Here is an 18,936-nt window from a genome sequence, read left to right as displayed (position 1 = left end):
TCCCCTGCTTCCCCCATCACTCCTCCTCCACTTCCCCACTCTTCTACACCAAGGCAACATTCAACTCTGTGTGCTTCTTAACATGCAATCTCACCTCTGAACATTTTGAATCATACTTTGGAAATTGTTCATTTGCTCCCCAACATTCCTCTAGACCACACAGCCTTAAAAGGGCAGAGGTTTTGCCTATCCTTACACAAAATAAAGAACTTCAAAAATATCTATAATAATAAAAGTGTAATGTGCTAATTAGACCGGATGTCCTTCCGGACAACCTTCCGGACAAAGCCAGGGCTGCGAGGGAAGCCCAGGTCCTGGGTACCGGAGGGAAGCCTGGGTCCCAGGTGCCAGATGGAAGCCAGTGCTGGCAGCCAGGGGAAGGAAAGCCTACTCTTGCACGAATTTCATGCATTGGGCCTCTAGTCTATATATAAAAGCCTAAGCGACCTTTATGACCAGATGACTGGACAACCAGCCAGTAGCTATGATGCACACTGACCACCAGGGGCAGACACTCAATGCAGGAGCTGCCCCCTGTTGGTAAGTGAGCTCTCACAGCCAACCTCCTGTGGCCAGCCAACCTCCTGCAGTCCCTCCCCCCTGGCCATCCAGCCCTGATCGGGACTGGGCAAGATGGCCCCAATCGGCCCCCATCATCAGCCAGGCTGAGGGACCCCACCCATGCACGAATTCATGCACCAGGCCTCTAGTTGGTTATATAAATGACCATTTAAGTGAGTTATTGATGTTTTGATTTTACTTCTCTGTGTGGGATAAAATCTGACATTTATAAGTACTTATTATGCACCAGACTCCGTTTTAATCTCTTTAAATATAAAAATGTAGTTCATCCTTAGAAGTAAGTACTATTACATCTTTATTTTACACATAAGGAAACTAATGTACAGAGAGATTAAGTTACCTGCCTAACATCATTCAGCTAATAAGTAGTTGAACAGAAATAGGACCTCAAATAGTACTACACTAGAGTATTCACTCTTAACCAATATGCCATTTATTGCTTTTAATTCAAATTTATTGATGCACTTACAGGGTGTATTATTTAGGCATGTTTGGGTGAGAGCCAGATTGATTAACAGAGAAGTAGGAGTAGTCCCATGATAATGAAAGAAGAAGGGTCTCTTGAACAATAAGCAGAAGACTTGAGAAGGGACTCAGCTGGGCAGGTGGATGCTCAGTGCAATTCATCTGCAACCACAGCCACATATTGGGTAGTCTTCTGGGACCCAGAGAGTCAGTTCAAAAGCACTTGAATTGAGCACTTACTTGTCTATGTATTGGGGATACCAAAAGTAGAATAAGACATACATTTTTCAAGATACCCACAATCTAGTGAAACAGACTTCAGTGCATAAAGAATTGTATAAGCCAAAACATACTGTGGTTAACAGTGTAATAGAGGAATGTCAATCCCCCTTCTTATAATTAACTCACCTCTTCATTTCCCTGAAGGCTTGTCTGAATACAGTACTGAATGCTTATTGTGGGATGCAAGGTAGAAAAATGCTAAATGAATCTAGTAAGAGGTGTATCAGATTCCCACCATTTAGATCTAGTAAGTCCCAGAAAAATACTTTTATTGCAATGAGGAAGATGTTACATAAATTTATGGGACATGAAGAGTCCATAGGCCTTCTTTTTCATTATTTTTTTATATAGTGGGGCTAAATGAATACCTACTTCCTGGCTTACCCAGGGCCCTGGCTTTTCAAGGTTTTCTGTAGGACATTTGGAAACACAGAGCTTCTGTAGTCTAAGGACGGGACTGGGGAGAGTGATGAGGAGCTATTTCAGAACAGATATCAAGAGAACTCTTCTCTCCGTGCTAAGAATCATCAAACACATGCCCCATGCCTGCCAGACAGAGTGACTGAGGCACAGGCTTCAGAGCACAGAGACAATGAGCTGGCCTCCTGGGGGACTCTCACACTGTAAACAAATTAGCTTTGCTGGACCAGTGGCCTTTGCTCATTCTTGGGCAGTGTGTAGAAGGAAAGCTCAGGTTGGTATGGAGTTTAATTAAGGATGGCAGCTGGAGTAGCAGGTCAGATGGCTCTGTGCTCTGTACTCCACTCATGTCATGAAGAAGTTGCTAATGGCATTTTGTTTTTCTCCAGATATTCCTGTTGCCCTGTTCCTGCCTTTGCGACTGCCCACGTGCATGCCATTGGAGTGATGTGACCTTATCCCCGAGTGTAGAGTCCAGGCAGGGAGCACACTCTAGAGGTAGAAAAACTAACCTGTAAGGAAACTATATAAACCAGTGGCAGATCGAGTGCTCCCAAATAAAATGCTTCCTCCCCATGCTCACTGTGACCTGGTTTAATGTTCATTGCCAGTAATTAAATCATGACCACCTTGGGCCTTTTAATATCTGGGAGGAAAAGAAGAATATGATTGGAGCATACTTAGTGTCCGTGTTGTCAGTGGTCCCCATCCGGATGGGTGAGGGCAGTGTTGGGGGAGAGCTCCTCTCTTCTGTCCAAGCAAATAAGCACAGGGAGGAAAGACAGCTGATTTAGAATTGCACAATCTCATGTGAAGGCGGAATCTCGAGCACTTGGAACTGTGAAATTTTTCTATCTTAAAGAGATGGACTGAACAGGGTTCTTGTAAAAGTGAGCATGAAGGTTGAGATCATTCAATTAGTCAAAGAGCATCCTGTGAAGTACTAGCCATAACTGTAAACATTCCTGACTAGGAAATCTCCAAATCACATGCTCCAGTGAAGTGGAGGAGGAAGAGGAGACACTCAAACCGGGCTTTTTTGGCTTCCTATTCTGGTTACATGAAATGCAGTAGACTAAGAAGCGGTGGAAAAGGCCTCCGTAAAATCATCTGGGATGGCATCATATTTTGAAAGAGTTGGATGATATGTTTATGGCATAAGGTCTTCAGAGAAATGCCTTATCCTATTATTGTATGCTTCTTGTAATGATGCTATATGTGCTCAAAAAAACACTTCCTGGACGTGAAGCTCTGCCCTGCATCACCTGCTGTCTGCTTGCTCAAGTCCCATACAAATGAGTTAATTACCTATAGCAAGAACAGACTTTGAAAACAAAGCAGGAAATGTGAGGAATAAATGTAGTTGCCTGCTGGTGTTACAATTTCTCCTAGGTTACATCACTTTCATAAAGAAAACTGGGCAGTTTCCTGTAATACCAAAATTCTAGGAGGACTGGGTTTTTAAAATTTCTGACAGTTGAGACCCTGAGAAGGAAAGTTATTGAAGTAGAAAAGTACTGAAAAATGTATGTCACCCATGGACCAATGGCCTTTGGGATAGGATTATCCATTCTTGGCTTGGGGGCGAGGGGTCTTAACACTTTAATAAAGAGGACTAGTAGGCAGGACCAGCAAGTAGGGCATTGATGTTGGGGAGGGGGATAAAGAATGTACAAACACTTGGAAATTAAAGAGGTACTTACAGATTGCCAATTCTATGATCTGTATTTTAAAAATGAAAATGTTGATGTCAGAGAGGTTCTCTGTGCTGGTTTTAACTTTTGAAATTGGAGCTCCATGGAAACAGCTCTACCTGTCTCGGAGTGTTAGACATAGCTGCTGGTGACTTCTGGTCCTCGTTCCTCATTCCTGTTATTCTCATGGTGTCAGAGTTCTGCCAATATCACTTAGGAAACAAACGTTTGGTATGCAAGCTGATTATAAACCATATTCCCAGAGAAATTGTGGGAAACTGGATTGTAAACTCCTGAAGAGCAATGATTTGTTTTGTGTGTCTTTTTATCCAACCACTGTCTTTTACATAAATGTCATACTTACAGATGTGCTGATTGAAAGTATTCTAGTTGTGAATGAAAAATATCTTTTCATCAGTGGCAGACACAGCATAGAGTTAAGTGTCGGGACTTTGGAGATAGACTGCCTGTATTTGAAGCCACCTCAGCCAAATATAAGCCCTTACCTTGGACAGATGATCTAAGTTCTCTGTCCTTTAGTTTCCTTGGCAGGAAACTAGAATATCAATCATCTCCACCTTGAAGGGAAGTTGTGAGGTTTAAGTGAGGTAATATATGCAGAGCACTTAGTGCCTGACAGAGAAAGCACTCAATGAGCATTAGATATTACTAGTCAGGATGCAAAGAAGGCTCTCTTTAACTGTTGTTAGTAAGTGATCCAGAACATATAAAAATATCATAACACTACCTGAACACATAATAAATTAGAATGATTGTTATAGAGGTCATCAATTTTTATAATTCTGGACATTTCTTTGTCCAGAAATATATTTATGTAACTCTTACTTCCCTTTATTGCTTCTTTTTACATTGTGGTATCAAGCTGTGTTTTTTTAAGTAAATGAATTTCCTAATCTGGTTATCATTGTCTAGAGCCACATTCTAGTCTGTCCATCAACATCTTAATAAATTTTGGTGATGAGATCCCAGTGGCTTTCTCCCTTTGGCCCCTCCAAGACATCGGTGTAGCTCAGCCTATCCTTCCTGTCCCTTCTTCCCTGAGGTTTTATGTGTGTTCTCCCCCTTGTATGCCTCCAGTCCTCAGTTAAATTGATCCTGACATCTTGGTCACTGTTCCCTTGACACTTGGGGATTTTATTTTTCTCATCCTGTAGAATCCAGCATGAAACCCATCTTAACGTGAACAAGAGAATCCACCTTTTATATTTCTACTCATCCATTCATCCAACTGTCACTTTGATTCATAGGCTTTTGTCCTTGTCGTGTTTTTACATGACTGATCCCTAACTGATATGAGTAGGTATCCTCATTCTGGTTTTATTTCCACAGTATGTTCCTCCAGATCTCTGTGTCTGCAATTTTGTGCTGGAGCAGTCCCTCTCGGTGAGAGCCCTGCAGGAAATGCTTGCCAACACAGGTGAAAATGGTGGTGAAGGGGTGAGTACCTAAATTATGTCCTAGGTGGGGATTGGGACACACCAAAGCCCAAAATGCATATATCATTTTGTTCCTTGAGCTTTGAACAGGAAAACCTTAGGGTCCTTGAGATGATTCATATAGAGACAATAAACCTTTCTCCCTGAGTTTAATTCCTCTTATTTAGCAATCCTAATCTTTCTTCCTTTTGATTAACAAATTTCCACCAAAAAATAGAAGAGACCACCATTGATGCTGCCTGAGCAGGGCATCGGATATTGAACCTACTCCCCTTCCCTATTCCATAACCCACCAGGAAATGTGGGAGGCTCAGAGGGCCTTGAGATGGAGGGTGCCTATTAAACAGGTTCTTTTTTCTTGGAGAGTTATGACTGTCCAGTAGAGCACACCAGGTTACAGCAGTTTGGAAAAGATTTCCTTGGAATTCAGAATCTTTGTGCCCAGAACTCCACAGTTTCACTCATGATGAGCAAACACAGAGCTGTCTTGAGGTTCCCTTACTTGGGTCAGTAGAATGCTCCCTAAGTATTAAACTTAGGGATGATGTGTCATATCTCCTGTGTCAGAAGGTCCTTTGCCAGAGACTTCAGAATAATTTTTTACCCTTTCTTTCCTTAACAACCCACATCTATTTACATACATTTATCATCAATTATTTTAATTTTATGGCCTGAATATTTCAAAAGCAAACACCTCTTTCCACCTCCCTATATACTGCATTATTCCTTCTTTTGTTCTGTTATACTGCTTTTGTTCCTTCTATACTTACCCCTCACCACCACCACCATTTTTCCCACTTAGCTGTTCATAGTGTTCTTTCTAAAATGCAGATATAATCATTATACCTCCCTGTTTTATTTTTTAAAATATATCTTATTAATTTCAGAGAGGAAGGGAGAGAGAGATAGAAACATCAATGATGAGAGAGAATCATTGATTGGCTGCCTCCTGCATGCCCCCCACTGGGGATCAAGCCCACAATACCAGTATGTGCCCTGACCAGGAATGGAACGGTGACCTCCTGGTTCATAGGTCAACTCTCAGCCACTAAGCCATGCCGGCTGGGCTACCTCCCTGTTTTAAAATCCTCTGTCATTCATTTTCTTGAGAAATATCCCAAGTTCCTTAAGTAGACAAAAAGGCCTTCAGGATTTGGCACCCCATCTTCTGCCCCATCTCTCACCACATCCCCCCAGGCACTTGGTGTTCCAACCACATTGAATTCCTTTCACTTCCTCAAATATGACAGTTCTGTTTGCCTGTGATCATGTGTGTCAGCAAGTCCCTTCATTTAGAATAGCTTCTTACTCCTCTCTTCCTGTAGGTCATCTCTACTTCTCCTTAAAGGAGCCAGTTTAGGTATTAGATCTACTGAGAAGACTTTGCTGACCCTGCAATTCTAGGATGGGTGCCTTGCTTGAGCAAAAGTCAGTAAATAGTTCTTATCATTCTCTACCATAATTGCAAGTCTAATTTTCTGCATCCTGTACTGGAGAGTAAATGCACGTAGGTAAGAACTATTTCTATACCTAGCAGGGATTATTTTTACTTGACTCTAATGAACTCCTGCGTAATAAAGAAGTATCTGATTTATGGTATAAGAGACAATGACTGGCTCAAGAGAAACAATATTTACATTTAGGCCATCTTCCAGCCCCTAAAATGATCTCACACAAGTCTTCTAATCTCTTGAGACCAGTGTGTTCTCATCTATAAAATTAGAATATTTAATTAGTTTTCTAGGGACCTTAACAATAATGTTTATAATTCTTCACTGTTTTGGTTTAGAATAAAATGCTTTCATCAGCCACCAGAAAATAGCTTTGTTTTCTTCCTTAGAGCATGAACACAGGTGAATTTTTTTTTGTGCTTTTGATGTTCACTGATGTCTATTCACTTCCTCCTTGCACTGACCTCAGTACCCCATGCTTTCCTCCATTGGCACACACTCTCAAACATTTCCAGTTTAATGGAACAAATTTATTTTTCATTGTGAACTGTTTTTTCCAAGACTAATAACTCATCATTTACAGACTTCTTTGGTGAGGGCAGCCTGGTTGATTTGGAATATAATCACTTTCACTGCCAACCAAGATCAGCTAGACCCTGCCTACTTATGCCCCTAGGATAGAAAGTGGGAAGACAAAAGCTATATTAACTGGAGAATTGTCTCTTGGGCATTCTGTTTTGTTCAAAAACTGCATTTCAAAGGACTTCGTTTTCTTTATCATTTAGTGTGAGTGATTCAGGGAGTCCTGTAGATGACAAAGTAAATTAAAGAGTTCTGGTTGTAATCCTTGTTCTTCTTTGTTGCCAAGAACTTAAATAATAGCCTTAATTAATTTGTCTTAAAAAAGAATAAATAATAATTTATTTTCCAAATAGAAGGCAAAGACCAACTTAATAAGATTGAATACTTAGTTTTGGAACATATGAATGAGACCTCTCTTAATTACTAGCCATGTTATAGCAGAAGTTTATTCAATATAGCTATATATTTCAGGGCCCATCTTTAATATATACTATGCAAAAACCAATACATTAAATCTTATTGGGGGATTTATTCTCTTTGAAGACTCAAGTCCAAAATAAACAATTCATGACATTTTTATTATTAAATAGTCATTGGATAATATGTCTTATTGCCTTTTTGTGCTATTTTACAAAAAAAAGATATCTAACAGTTATTTTCCATCTTGACACATTATGTTATTATTAACTAGAGATCTTAGAGCTAGCAGGAAAGGAAAAGAGAGCTGGAGTAAGGTGGGACAGGACACTCTTTTTAAACTATTAAGATTTTATTATTTATTTGTGGCTCCACTAATTAGTTACTTAAACAGCAGATTCAGTAACTCCAAACCTCTTGGAACTCTCTCAAAATTCCATCCGGGCTCTCTGTCTTTATTATGAGAAATGATATTTGTATATAACCTCTTGAGTATGATTGTTTTCCTTTTCTGAAATGATTGCTGTGCACATTTACTATTAGAAATTAATTTGATTTTAGATGATAATATTCAGCAGGGAAGGAAAAGAAAAAGAGGAAAAATAAAGAAGGAAATGAGTTAACATGACAGACCATAATGATTCTCTGAAGAGCCTAGGGGTGTTTAAATGGTATGACATCTCCTTTGTATGCCAGTCCCTTCTGTTCGGAAATAGGTACCTACTGCATTTAAATAGATATTATGTTCACTAACGATCATGGCTGCCACCAAAGGGGATGCTTTGATGAGTGTGGGTTTTTCCTTGCAGCCATTGGTCCTTGCATGGTATGTCTGTTCACTGCTGTGCAGCAGCTGAACAATTTAAAAATGACTTCAGTTGTTTATTTATTCACGTGATGAGTGTACAGAAGTCCTTTTGCAGAGATTTACAATTTTGCAGGAATTCCTCTTGCTAACAAAGAAAACAAAGATGTCCAGCTCCACTTAACAACAAGAGTTTATTATTGAAATGTCCTTAGCTGCAGCCAACAGCACAGGGACACAGCTTTATGTTGAAAAGGAGAATAAGTGATGAGGAGGAACTGGGGGCAGAGAACGTTGGGTGCGCTTCAGAATCCACCCTAGTTAAGCTCACCCTTGGGTCTCTTTACCTCTGATTAAATTTTATCTGCTCTTATTCTGGGGAAAATTGCTAACAAATAGATATTTGGCACTGTGGCCAATTGAATGTCTGGAGTTTTTTTAATATATTTTTATTGATTTCAGAGAGGAAGGGAGAGGGAGAGAAACATCAGTGATGAGAGAGAATCATTGATCGGCTGCCTCCTGCATACCCTCCAACAGGGATCAAGCCCACAATCCGAGTATGTGTCCTGACTTGGAATTGAACCATGATCTCCTGGTTCATAGGTTGACGCTCAACCACTGAGCCACACCAGCTGGGCTAAATGTCTGGTGTTTGGAATATAATCCCTGCTTGCAAACATTAAAGTATTTTCACATTTGTGATTGATTGGCCGGACAGTATGTGAAATACCCAGTCACCTTCAGCAGGACATGGGGCCAGGGGAGATGTCACCATCTCCCTCTGAGTCCTCGTTCCCATCATCCTATAGAAAAAACCTTGAATATAGAGCATGCAGCATTTGTAGCAAGCAAAGGTCATTCTTCAGAGTTAGGCAGATGTGTTTCCAGTCCAGGTGACCTCTTCGGCAAATTATCTCTCCTTTCTGTACCTTGTTTCCATGTCTTTAAAATGCAACCTACCTCTTAGGATTGAGTGAGAATTAACTAAGTGCGTAAAAGTGCCTTGGGGTGGTGGAAATGAATATTGGTTCCTCTTTTCCTTTCTGGTCCACGTCCGCCTGTCACAGACCATCCAGATATATGCATATTCAAAGGAAGGAGAGTTCCATGATATGTAACCAGGTGGATGTTACATCTAACGCTATGTAACTACAAATGGGTTTTGACATGAATGCTTCTGAAAAAGAAAGGCCTTGATTAACAAAATTACCAGCTGCACTCCTTCTGATAAGGGCTCTGGTTGTCTCTAAAAGTTGACTTAATCACTGGAAGACTTTTACCATTAAACAAAAAAGGACATGAAATATGCCTGTAAAAATAATTATAATTAATGCTATGGCTGCCACATTTATGTTATACTTTATACAACACATAAGACCACATAACATCATGAACACATAAGGTCATGGTTGACTTAAAATGCTCAAGTATCTAGAGTGTTAATACACCTTGATTGGGAAATGTGACCTGGGAAGATGTTATTTCTGCAGGTACCTTTCTCACAGATATGCTCACTGACAGGTGGTTCTTTAATTCCCCGAATTATTTATTTGTTTGTTTGTTTATTTATTGCTTTTTCTACACTGATATTTATGAATCAAATGAAACTGCTTTTGCTGTTTGTGTCTTTGTGTTTTCTTTTTCTTTTTAATTATTGTTTAAAGTATTACATATGTCTCCTTCTTCCCTGATTGACACCCCCTTGCCACTCCCACTCCCCAGGACAAGCCCCCATTGCCCCAGTGTCTGTGTCCATTGGTTATGCTAATATGCATACAAGTCCTTTGGTTGATATTTAACCGCCCCCCCCCTCACCTGCCTTCTCTCTAAGGTTGGATGGTCTGTTCAGTGTTACCTTGTCTCTGGATCTATTTTTGTTCATCACTTCATGTCGTTCATTATATCCCACGTATGAGTGAGATCATATGATACAGTGGGGCCTTGACTTACGAGTGTCCCAACTAATGAGTTTTTTGAGATACCAGCTGTCTCTCAGCCGATTTTTTGCATTGAGTTGACAGAGTAATTTGAGTTAACGAGCTCGGTCTCGAAATGAATTAAACTCCTAAGTCAAGGCCCCACTGTAGTTACCTTTCTCCAACTGGCTTATTTTGCTTAGCATAATGCTCTCCAGTTCCATCCATGCTGTTTCAAATGGTAAACGTTCCTTCTTTTTTACCGCAGCGTAGTATTCCATTGTGTAGATGTACCACATTTCTAATCCACTCATCTGCTGATCGGCCCTTAGACTGTTTCCAAATCTTAGCTATTGTAAATTGTGCTGCTATGAACATAGGGGTGCGCATATCCTTTCTGATTGGTGTTTCTGGTTTCTTTGGATATAGTCCTAGAAGTGGGATTACTGGGTCAAATGGGAGTTGTATTTTTAACTTTTTCAGGAAATTCCATACTGTTTTTCACAGTGACTGCACCAGTCTGCATTCCCACCAGCAGTGAAGGAGGGTTCCTTTTTCTCAGCATCCTCGCCAGCACTTGTGGTTTGTTGATTTGTTGATGATAGCCATTCAGACAGGTGTGAAATGGTACCTCGTTGTTTTGATTTGCATCTCTCCAATGATTAGTGACTTTGAGCATGTTTTCATATGTCTCTCGGCCTTCTGTATGTCCTCTTTTGAAAAGTGTCTATTTAGGTCCTTTGCCCATTTTTTTTATTGGATTGTTTATCTTCCTTTTGTTAAGTTGTATGAGTTCCCTGTAAATTTTGAAGATTAAACCCTTATCTGAGATAGCATTGGCAAATATGTTCTCTGATGCAGTGGGCTTTCTTGTTTTGTTGATGGTTTCTTTTGCTGTACAGAGCTTTTTATTTGGATATAGTCCCATTTGTTTATTTTCGCCTTAGTTTCCATTGCTCTAGGAGCTGTATCGGTAAAGATATTCCTACGACATATGTCTGATATTTTGCTGCCTATGGAGTCTTCTAAGATTTTTATGGTTTCCTGTCTTACATTTAAGTCCTTTAACCATTTTGAGTTTATTTTTGTTTATGGTGTAAGTTGGTGATCTAGTGTCATTTTTTTGCATGTATCTGACCAAATTTCCCAGCACCATTCATTGAAGAGACAGTCTTGACTCCATTGTATTCTCTTGCCTCCTTTGTCAAATATTAATTGAGCATAATGGCTTGGGTCAATTTCTGGGTTATTTCTTCTGTTCCACTGGTCTATATGTCTATTCTTGTGCCAGTATCAGGCAGTTTTGAGAACTGTGGCTTTGTAATATAGCTTGATATCTGGTATTGTGATCCCTCCAACTTTGTTCTTTCTCAGGATTTCTGTGGCTATTCGGGGTCTTTTTTTTATTCCAGATGAATTTTTGGAGAGCTTGTTCTAGGTCTGTAAAATATGCCCTTGGTATTTTAATAGGGATTGCATTGAACCTATAAATTGCTTTGGGTAGTTTGAACATTTTAATGATGTTGATTCTACCAATCCATGAACATGGTATGTTCTTCCATTTGTTTATTTCTTCCTCTATCTCTTTTTCCAATGTCCTATAGTTTTTCGAGTACAGGTCTTTTACCTCCTTGGATAAGTTTATTCCTAGATATCTTAATTTTTTTTGGTGCAATGGTAAATGGGATTGTTTTTTTAGTTTCTCTTTCTGTGAGTTCATTATTGGTGTATAAAAAAGCCATATATTTCTGGGTGTTAATCTTGTATCCTGCTACATTGCCAAATTCATTTATTAAGTCTAGTAGTTTTTTGATGGAGTCTTTGGGGTTTTATAGGTACAATATCATGTCATCTGTGAATAGTGACAGTTTACGTCTTTTCCAATTTGGATGCCTTTCATTTCTTCTTCTTGTCTGATTGCTATTTCTAGCACTTCCAGTACTACGTTGAACAGGAGTGGTGAAAGTGGGCATCCCTGTCTTGTTCCTGTTCTTAGGGGAACTGGTTTTAGTTTTTGCCCATTGAGTATGATGTTGGCTGTAGGTTTATCATATAAGGTTTTTATTATGTTGAGGTATGATCCCTCTATTCCAACTTTGCTGAGAGTTTTTATCAAGAAAGGGTGTTAGATTTTGTCAGATGCTTTTTCTGCATCAATTGATATGATTATGTGACTTTTGTCTCTCAATTTATTTATGTGATGTATCACGTTTATTGATTTGCGGGTATTGTACCAACCTTGCATCCCTGGAATAAATCCCACTTGGTCATGGTGTATGATCTTTCTAATGTAATGCTGGATCCGATTTGCTAGAATTTTGTTGAGGATTTTAGCATCTATGTTCATCAAGGATATTGGCCTATAATTCTCTTTCTTTGTGGTGTCTTTATCTGGTTTTGGAATTAAGGTATTGCTGGCTTCATAGAAAGAGCTTGAAAGTGTTCCTTTCTCTTGAATATTTTGGAATAGTCTGAGGAGGATAGGTTTTAGTTCTTCTTTGAATGTTTGGTAGAACTCCTCTGTAAAGCCGTCCAGACCAGGGTTTTTGTTTGTTGGAAGATATTTGATTACTGCTTCAATTTCTTCAGTAGTTACCAGGCTATTTCATTTTTTTATTCTTCCTGATTGAGTTTTCAGAGTTTGTATTTTTCTAAGAATATGTCCATTTTGTCTAGGTTGTCCAGTTTGTTAGAATAGAGTTGTTCATAGTATTTTCTCGTAATCCTTTGTATTTCTATGGGGTCAGTTGTTACTTCACCTCTTTTATTTCTGATTTTATTTATTGGGCTCCTCTCTCTTTGCTTCTTCCCTGAATTATTTATGTGAAAGTCCTATTAATCCTAAAAAGGAGCTTTAGGCTCCTTTCATTTGTCCCTGTCTTTAGAGTGGGAATACTATACACAACACAGTTGCTAGAGAAATGTGCACAAATGGTATGGCACATTTGTCATGTCCGAGGACGGGGTGCCCAGGCCTTCTGAGAAGCTAGGAGGCTGTCTCCTGACATCATGTGACCTTGTAAACAATCAGTGTGGCATAACCTTCCATTGTGCTGTATTCATGTAAAGGTCCTTAAAGAGCAGGTCATGAGAAACTTTATAGCCAAGTTCAGGACATTCACCCATCTTATCATCACAGATAATTTAGTCACAAAAATGTGATAACATCATTAAAAAAGAATGTGCTAAAGATGCATCTACCCTGACATTGTTATGTAATAAACAAATCAAAATAGATGCTGATGAGAGTAATTTGAAGCCTTGTCTAAAGTTTGAACTCCAGCAGTGCCCACATTTAGAGATCTTGTAGTCATCCAGAACAAAGAAGGCTAATAAGATCCCTACCTCTATTTCTGGGGCCCTGAGCTCCCACTGTCACTTCTATATTATAGAAGAAAGGGGATACCCCCATCATCCAGATTTAGCCTCTTAATGTGAGGTTTTTGCCTTCCCTTCATAATTGTCAGAAAAGAGGCAAAATGAGAATTTATTTTGGCATGTGTTTGAGGAGAGAACAAGACTAATGGAGGAACTGTGTACATAATTCTAAATAAACCTCATCCCCATTGACATTTTTTAAAGAGTACATTTTTTAAAAGAGGGAAATCATTGAGTCAAATCTAATAGTAGGCATCAATTATACCTTTAGAATAGGATATAAAATTTCCTTTGCAGAAAAAGTACAGTCACTTCTGCAAGTTTCATGATGTAAATCCCATGAGCTTCTTCGTTGCCAAGAAGCAAATGTTAAACTGCTACTCTGCCCATACACCAGGGTAACCAGGATGCACCAACATAGCCCCATGAGGTGTCCAAGTCTGAACTTCTTTTGCCCTAGTTGGTAAAAAGCCACTGTGTCCAGCTCTCCAAGTATCTCCTTGGTGACCCCAATCAGGACTTCCCCACCCCAGGGCCAGCACCCAGCAGGTTGTTTGTTCAATCTGGGGTTATTACCCCTGCCAACTGCCCAGCCTGTGAGAGCTGTATACCACGGTATTAAATTCTCAACTTGTTTGACATGCCCCTGTTTTTCTTTTGAAAGGGAGAAAAAATAGCATTCTTATGTTGGATGCATCTATTGCTTTTTTTAAAATCTATTTTCTGATCATCCAAAAAGAATTCTTTGTATTTACAATATAACAAGAAAATCTACCTGGTGTAATTGCTCTTTCATGTAAAAGCTTGGGGGTTTATGTTGAAAACTACTCTTTAAAATTTGCCCTGGGCTCGAGTTCACCTTACAGATTTGCTCATGGGAGGCAGCCTGTTCTGGTGATAAAGCTTGAGGTCAGGAAGTTTGGGTTTAGTCCTCACACCACCACCACCACCTGGAAGTTTGTGGACAAAGCTCTTCCCTCCTCTGGGCTTTGGTTTTGCCATCTCTAAATTACTACATCTCTTAGATGCAGAAGTACATCCTCCTGTCTGTGAAGGTTGCAGCGTACTAAGTTAAAATAAGTGTCACCGCTCCTCTCCCCTGGACAGACCATGACTATAAGCTATAATGAGAGGCCTCCAAACTAAGGTTTTTAATGTGTTTTTTCATAGACCAAATTACCTTTAAACATATGTCCCTTCTCTCGCCCCCCTCCCCCTCCTTACAGTTCTTTCTTGTGTTACGCTATGATTTTAGGATTTTATGTTGATACAATGGATTTTTTTCTTTATTGATTTAGGTATTACATGTGTCCTTAACCCTCCATTGCCCCCCATTCCCCCACTCATGCCCTCACCCCATGATACAATGATTTTAATGTTTCTCTGAGAAGCTGATACTTATGAATGTATACAACTAACTCATTTTATTGTTGAACTGACCTTTTGATAACATGATATCTAATTAATATCTAATTTGCCATCTGAAAGACCTACTTTGTGGTAAGAAAGCCCCTCTTTGGTATAAGAAAATTCTGATAGATTATTTACAGTATTTCTAAGAAAAAAAATCCCAAATAACTTGATATATGTACTGACCATTTCCTTTGGGTGGATTTTCATGCATAACTGTAATTATGAAAAAGTGCTACAGACAAATTTAGACTATAGCATATTGCTTGCTTGCTAGTTTCTTGATGATATCAGCACTGAACCGGGAAAAGGAAGTAAAGACAGACTTTTGCCTCTAATACTACTGCTAGCTTCTAGCTAAAATAAAATCCTCACCAGGTAGGAAATCCACCCTCTTTATTCTCATTGTTTTTTTTCTACGTAGTATCAGTAGATTCCTCAAATTACTTAAAAGCTTTCATCAAGACCTGCACCCACTAACATATCCATTGACTGTTTTGTTTTTGATTTGCTAGCTCAGTGACCTCTCGGAATGGGTATGTTATTCACTCCTTTAATATACATGTATTTTGCATGGACAACTGGCTTCAGCTGTATTTGTAATGAGCTGGGCCTATCACTTGTGAGTGTTCAGGGCAATTTCCATTCTTTGTGCCTCTGCCATACGAGAAAGCACCACACACTTCGATCTTGTGGAATTAGAGGTGGCTGCACACTTAGAAATCTGTTGCCAAGAAGCTCATGCTAAACTGCTACTCTGTAATTAGGAGAAAGGCTTGCCTGTGGGTTTGTGATTCTTTTCCTTAAAGACACTGAAAATTGTTTTAAGTCTCTCTTTTTCCCCTCTGAATGTGGTCTAGATGGCCCAGGGCCATAGGTTTGGACTTGGGAAGATAAGTGTGCAGCCTTGCCTTAATCCAAGCTGCTTGGTGCTTCAGACCTTTCCCAGGGCTATTATGCAACTCCAGCTCTGCTCCTCCGTGAGACTGGAATTCATAATAAAAATGGAAAAAGCTAGTTCCATATTCTCCCTTTCTCACACGACATCCCCAAAGTGAGCCAGCAAAAGAATTAAATGTTAATTCCAACAGTTGAGAATAACCATTAAGTTTAACTAGCTTTTTACATTTCTTCATATCCTGAGGAGAAGCATTTGCAAGTGAAAGAACCCACAGAATTAATTTTTAAAGCTCCAGACACTATCAAATACCCCCTCCCCCTTTCTGAATATAGTGCTTCAGCTTTAGAAGGAATTGCCTTCTCATTGGTGCAATTTTTTTTCATTCTGAAGTCAGTGCTTCATATTCAAAATCAATATGCCTGTGTGATCCTAGTGTTGTTTGGCAGATGTGATAGCATAGAGCTTTGCTAATGTTCCCCGAGCCCTGGAGTTCTTGCCATTCGTGCTGTGGGCTTTTGAATGCTCTGTTAGTGTAGTCACCTCATGATGACTGTAGTCAACCTAGAAAGCTTGAGCTTCTTCCCATCGCTGGACTAAAGGTGGTTTCTTGTTTTTGTTTTGTGTGTATGTGTGTTGTGTTTTACATTTTAATTGCAAAAAAATGTAAAGATTTTTTATATTTATTTCAGAGAGGAAGGGAGGTAGAGAGAGAGAGAGAGGGAGAGAGGGAGAGAGAGAGAGAGAGAGAGGAACATCAATGATGAGAGAGAATCATTGATTGGCTGCCTCCTGCACTCCTTCCACTGGGAACTGAGCCGGAAACCCTGGCATGTGTCCTGACCAGAAATCAAACCCTGACTTCCTGGTTCCTAGGTTGACCTGAGCCACACAGGTCGGACATAAAGGTTTTTATTAAAATTTCTCAGAGTAGTGAGAAGGAGTTGGGGTGTCTAAGCTTCCTCTAGCATATACTAAGTAGGTAAATAGTTCTATTCTTGGGGGAGGAAAGTTTTGATGAGAGATTGTGCTGAAAGTTTTAAGAAAAATAATTTTATTGGAGGGGAGGGGCAGTGATGGTTTGTAAAAATGTCCTCAGCTGCATTGTTAGGAATGTGTTTTAATTCTAAATTATAAGATATTTGAATTTGAGGAAAATATTTCGTTTTAAGAGACCTGCTTATCTTTTACAAATAAAGCCCACCTGGAATTCTAGAAATTCTGGGAGCATAGAAACCTTTCAGTTTATTTATTATACTTTTCCTTTGATTGTGTGATTTACTTTTCATAGCTACCAGTGTTTAAAGTACATATTTGTAGGGAACATTGTATGAACTAGAAAAAACTCCAACTACTTTCCATCTCATGATTGTTTAAGAAAGCACTTCTGTGGGTATTGTGGTAAAGAAAAATTAAGTTGCTGCCAAAGAAACCCTAATCTCAACTGGCATTTTAATCCTCACTGGAGTAGAAACCCCGTGGCCAGCACCCCAGCCCTGGAGTAACTGTCTGGTTTTAGAGTGGAAGAGCATGAAATGACCAGGTGGCATCAATGGAAAGAGTGAGAATATGAACAAGAATATGAGGGGGGGAAGGCCTCCGATCCGCCTAGGGCTGGGGGCGCCACCTGAGAGGAGGAGAAGGAAGCTGAAGGCAGAATGCCTCTGTTTTCACCTGGCGTCTCCTGAGGCTGATTTCAATTACATTTGACATTCCATATTACAGCGATTTTCAACCTTTTTCATCTCAGGGCACACATGAACTAATTACTAAAACTCTGTGACACACCAAAAAATATATCATATTTTTTGCCAATTTGACAAAAAAAAAAGGGTATAATTTTGATTCATTCACACTGGATGACTGCTGTTGTGTTGGCTGCTATCTTTTTTTTTTTTTGACAGTCTAAGGCAGTGGTTCTCCAACCTTGGCTACTCATTAGAATCACCTGGGAATCTTTTTTAAAATCCTGATTTTCTGGGCCTCCACCTCCGGAAATTCTGTTTCTTTGTTACTAATGTTGTGCCCCACCCCATAACAAAGAAACAGAATTTCTGGAGGGATGAGGCCCAGAAATCAGGATTTTAAAAAGATTCCCAGGTGATTCTAATGTGCAGCCAAGGTTGAGAACCACTGGTCTAAGGGAAAACAGGTTAATGCCCTGAGTAAATAGTCAGCTATCGTATGCTTTAAATATTCTTGCAAGCATACCAATTGAAAACCGCTGCTATATATTAGTTTCAAGTTCACAGCTTAGTGGTTAGAACTTTATATAACTTATAAGATGACCCCCCCCAATAAGTTTAGTGCCCCCTCTGACTCTGAAGCTGGTCCTGAGATGGGAGAGGGTCGGGGGCTGAGCCCTATTTCCCAGTCCTGAGATGTTGCCCTTGTGGAGGGAGGACATTGCTGGCCTGGTGGGAGCTGGGCACTGCCACTCTCTGGGCCTGGTCTGCCCACCTGCAAAATGTGGGCTCGGGGCACATTGGAAGCTCCTCAACAGCTTTGGCCACTGTCCTGTTGTCTGCCCTTGAGGAAGGATTCAAAAGTCAGCAGGGAAAATGAGGACAATGAAGACGATGTAGGAGTTGTTTCATTTAGCCAACTTTATAAGTGCTGTACAACTTTTTAGTAGTATAATGGTCATAAAGTGGGGTTTGTGGGGGTTTTGGGAAATGATAGTGATGGTTCAGGTAACAGCCTTCTTTCTTTCTCTTAATGCCTTTTCTGGCACCTATGGTGACGATCAGTTTTGCTCCTGTTGTTGAAATTGCACAGGTTCTTGAACTTGTTCCAGTGAGTAACAAGTTCTTAGTTCTTTACCCAAACACTACCTTATCTCATTACCTGCCTTTTCCTATGGCTTAAAAGCTGTCGCTTTACAAAATATTTTTAAAACTAGTTGGTGCCCTAGCTGTAGTTAATCACATCTTTGTGGGTGATGGAAGGGAGAGGTGCTCTGAGTTGATAGGCACCCATTGTGCCTCCCGTTTTTGTTATGGGGAGAAGAGTGGAAGCAGCACGTCAATAAGAATCACCTGCTGCCATCTCACAAATGATGTGCAGCTGGGTTCCCCGCCCCCATTCCTCTGCTGCTTTTGTGGTGGAGGAGGGCTCTGGGCAGGAGAGCAGGGATGTTGTTCTAAAGGGGTTGAGCTGTTACAAAGTCAATGCAG

General features: G+C 39.9%; 1 protein-coding gene across 1 annotated transcript in view; it reads left to right on the top strand.

The window, feature by feature from the left end:
• Positions 1-18,936, top strand: part of RYR3 (ryanodine receptor 3) — a 366,436-nt gene that overhangs the window by 28,088 nt on the left and 319,412 nt on the right. Inside the window, 1 exon segment of the mRNA XM_023752849.1 lies at positions 4,794-4,901. Coding sequence (XP_023608617.1) covers positions 4,794-4,901 — 108 coding nt within the window.

Source organism: Myotis lucifugus, unplaced genomic scaffold, assembly GCF_000147115.1.
Source record: "Myotis lucifugus unplaced genomic scaffold, Myoluc2.0 scaffold_38, whole genome shotgun sequence".
NCBI classification, from domain to species: Eukaryota; Metazoa; Chordata; class Mammalia; order Chiroptera; family Vespertilionidae; genus Myotis; species Myotis lucifugus.
Note: the sequence above shows the minus strand (reverse complement) of the source record. Positions and strands in the feature narration are given on the sequence as shown.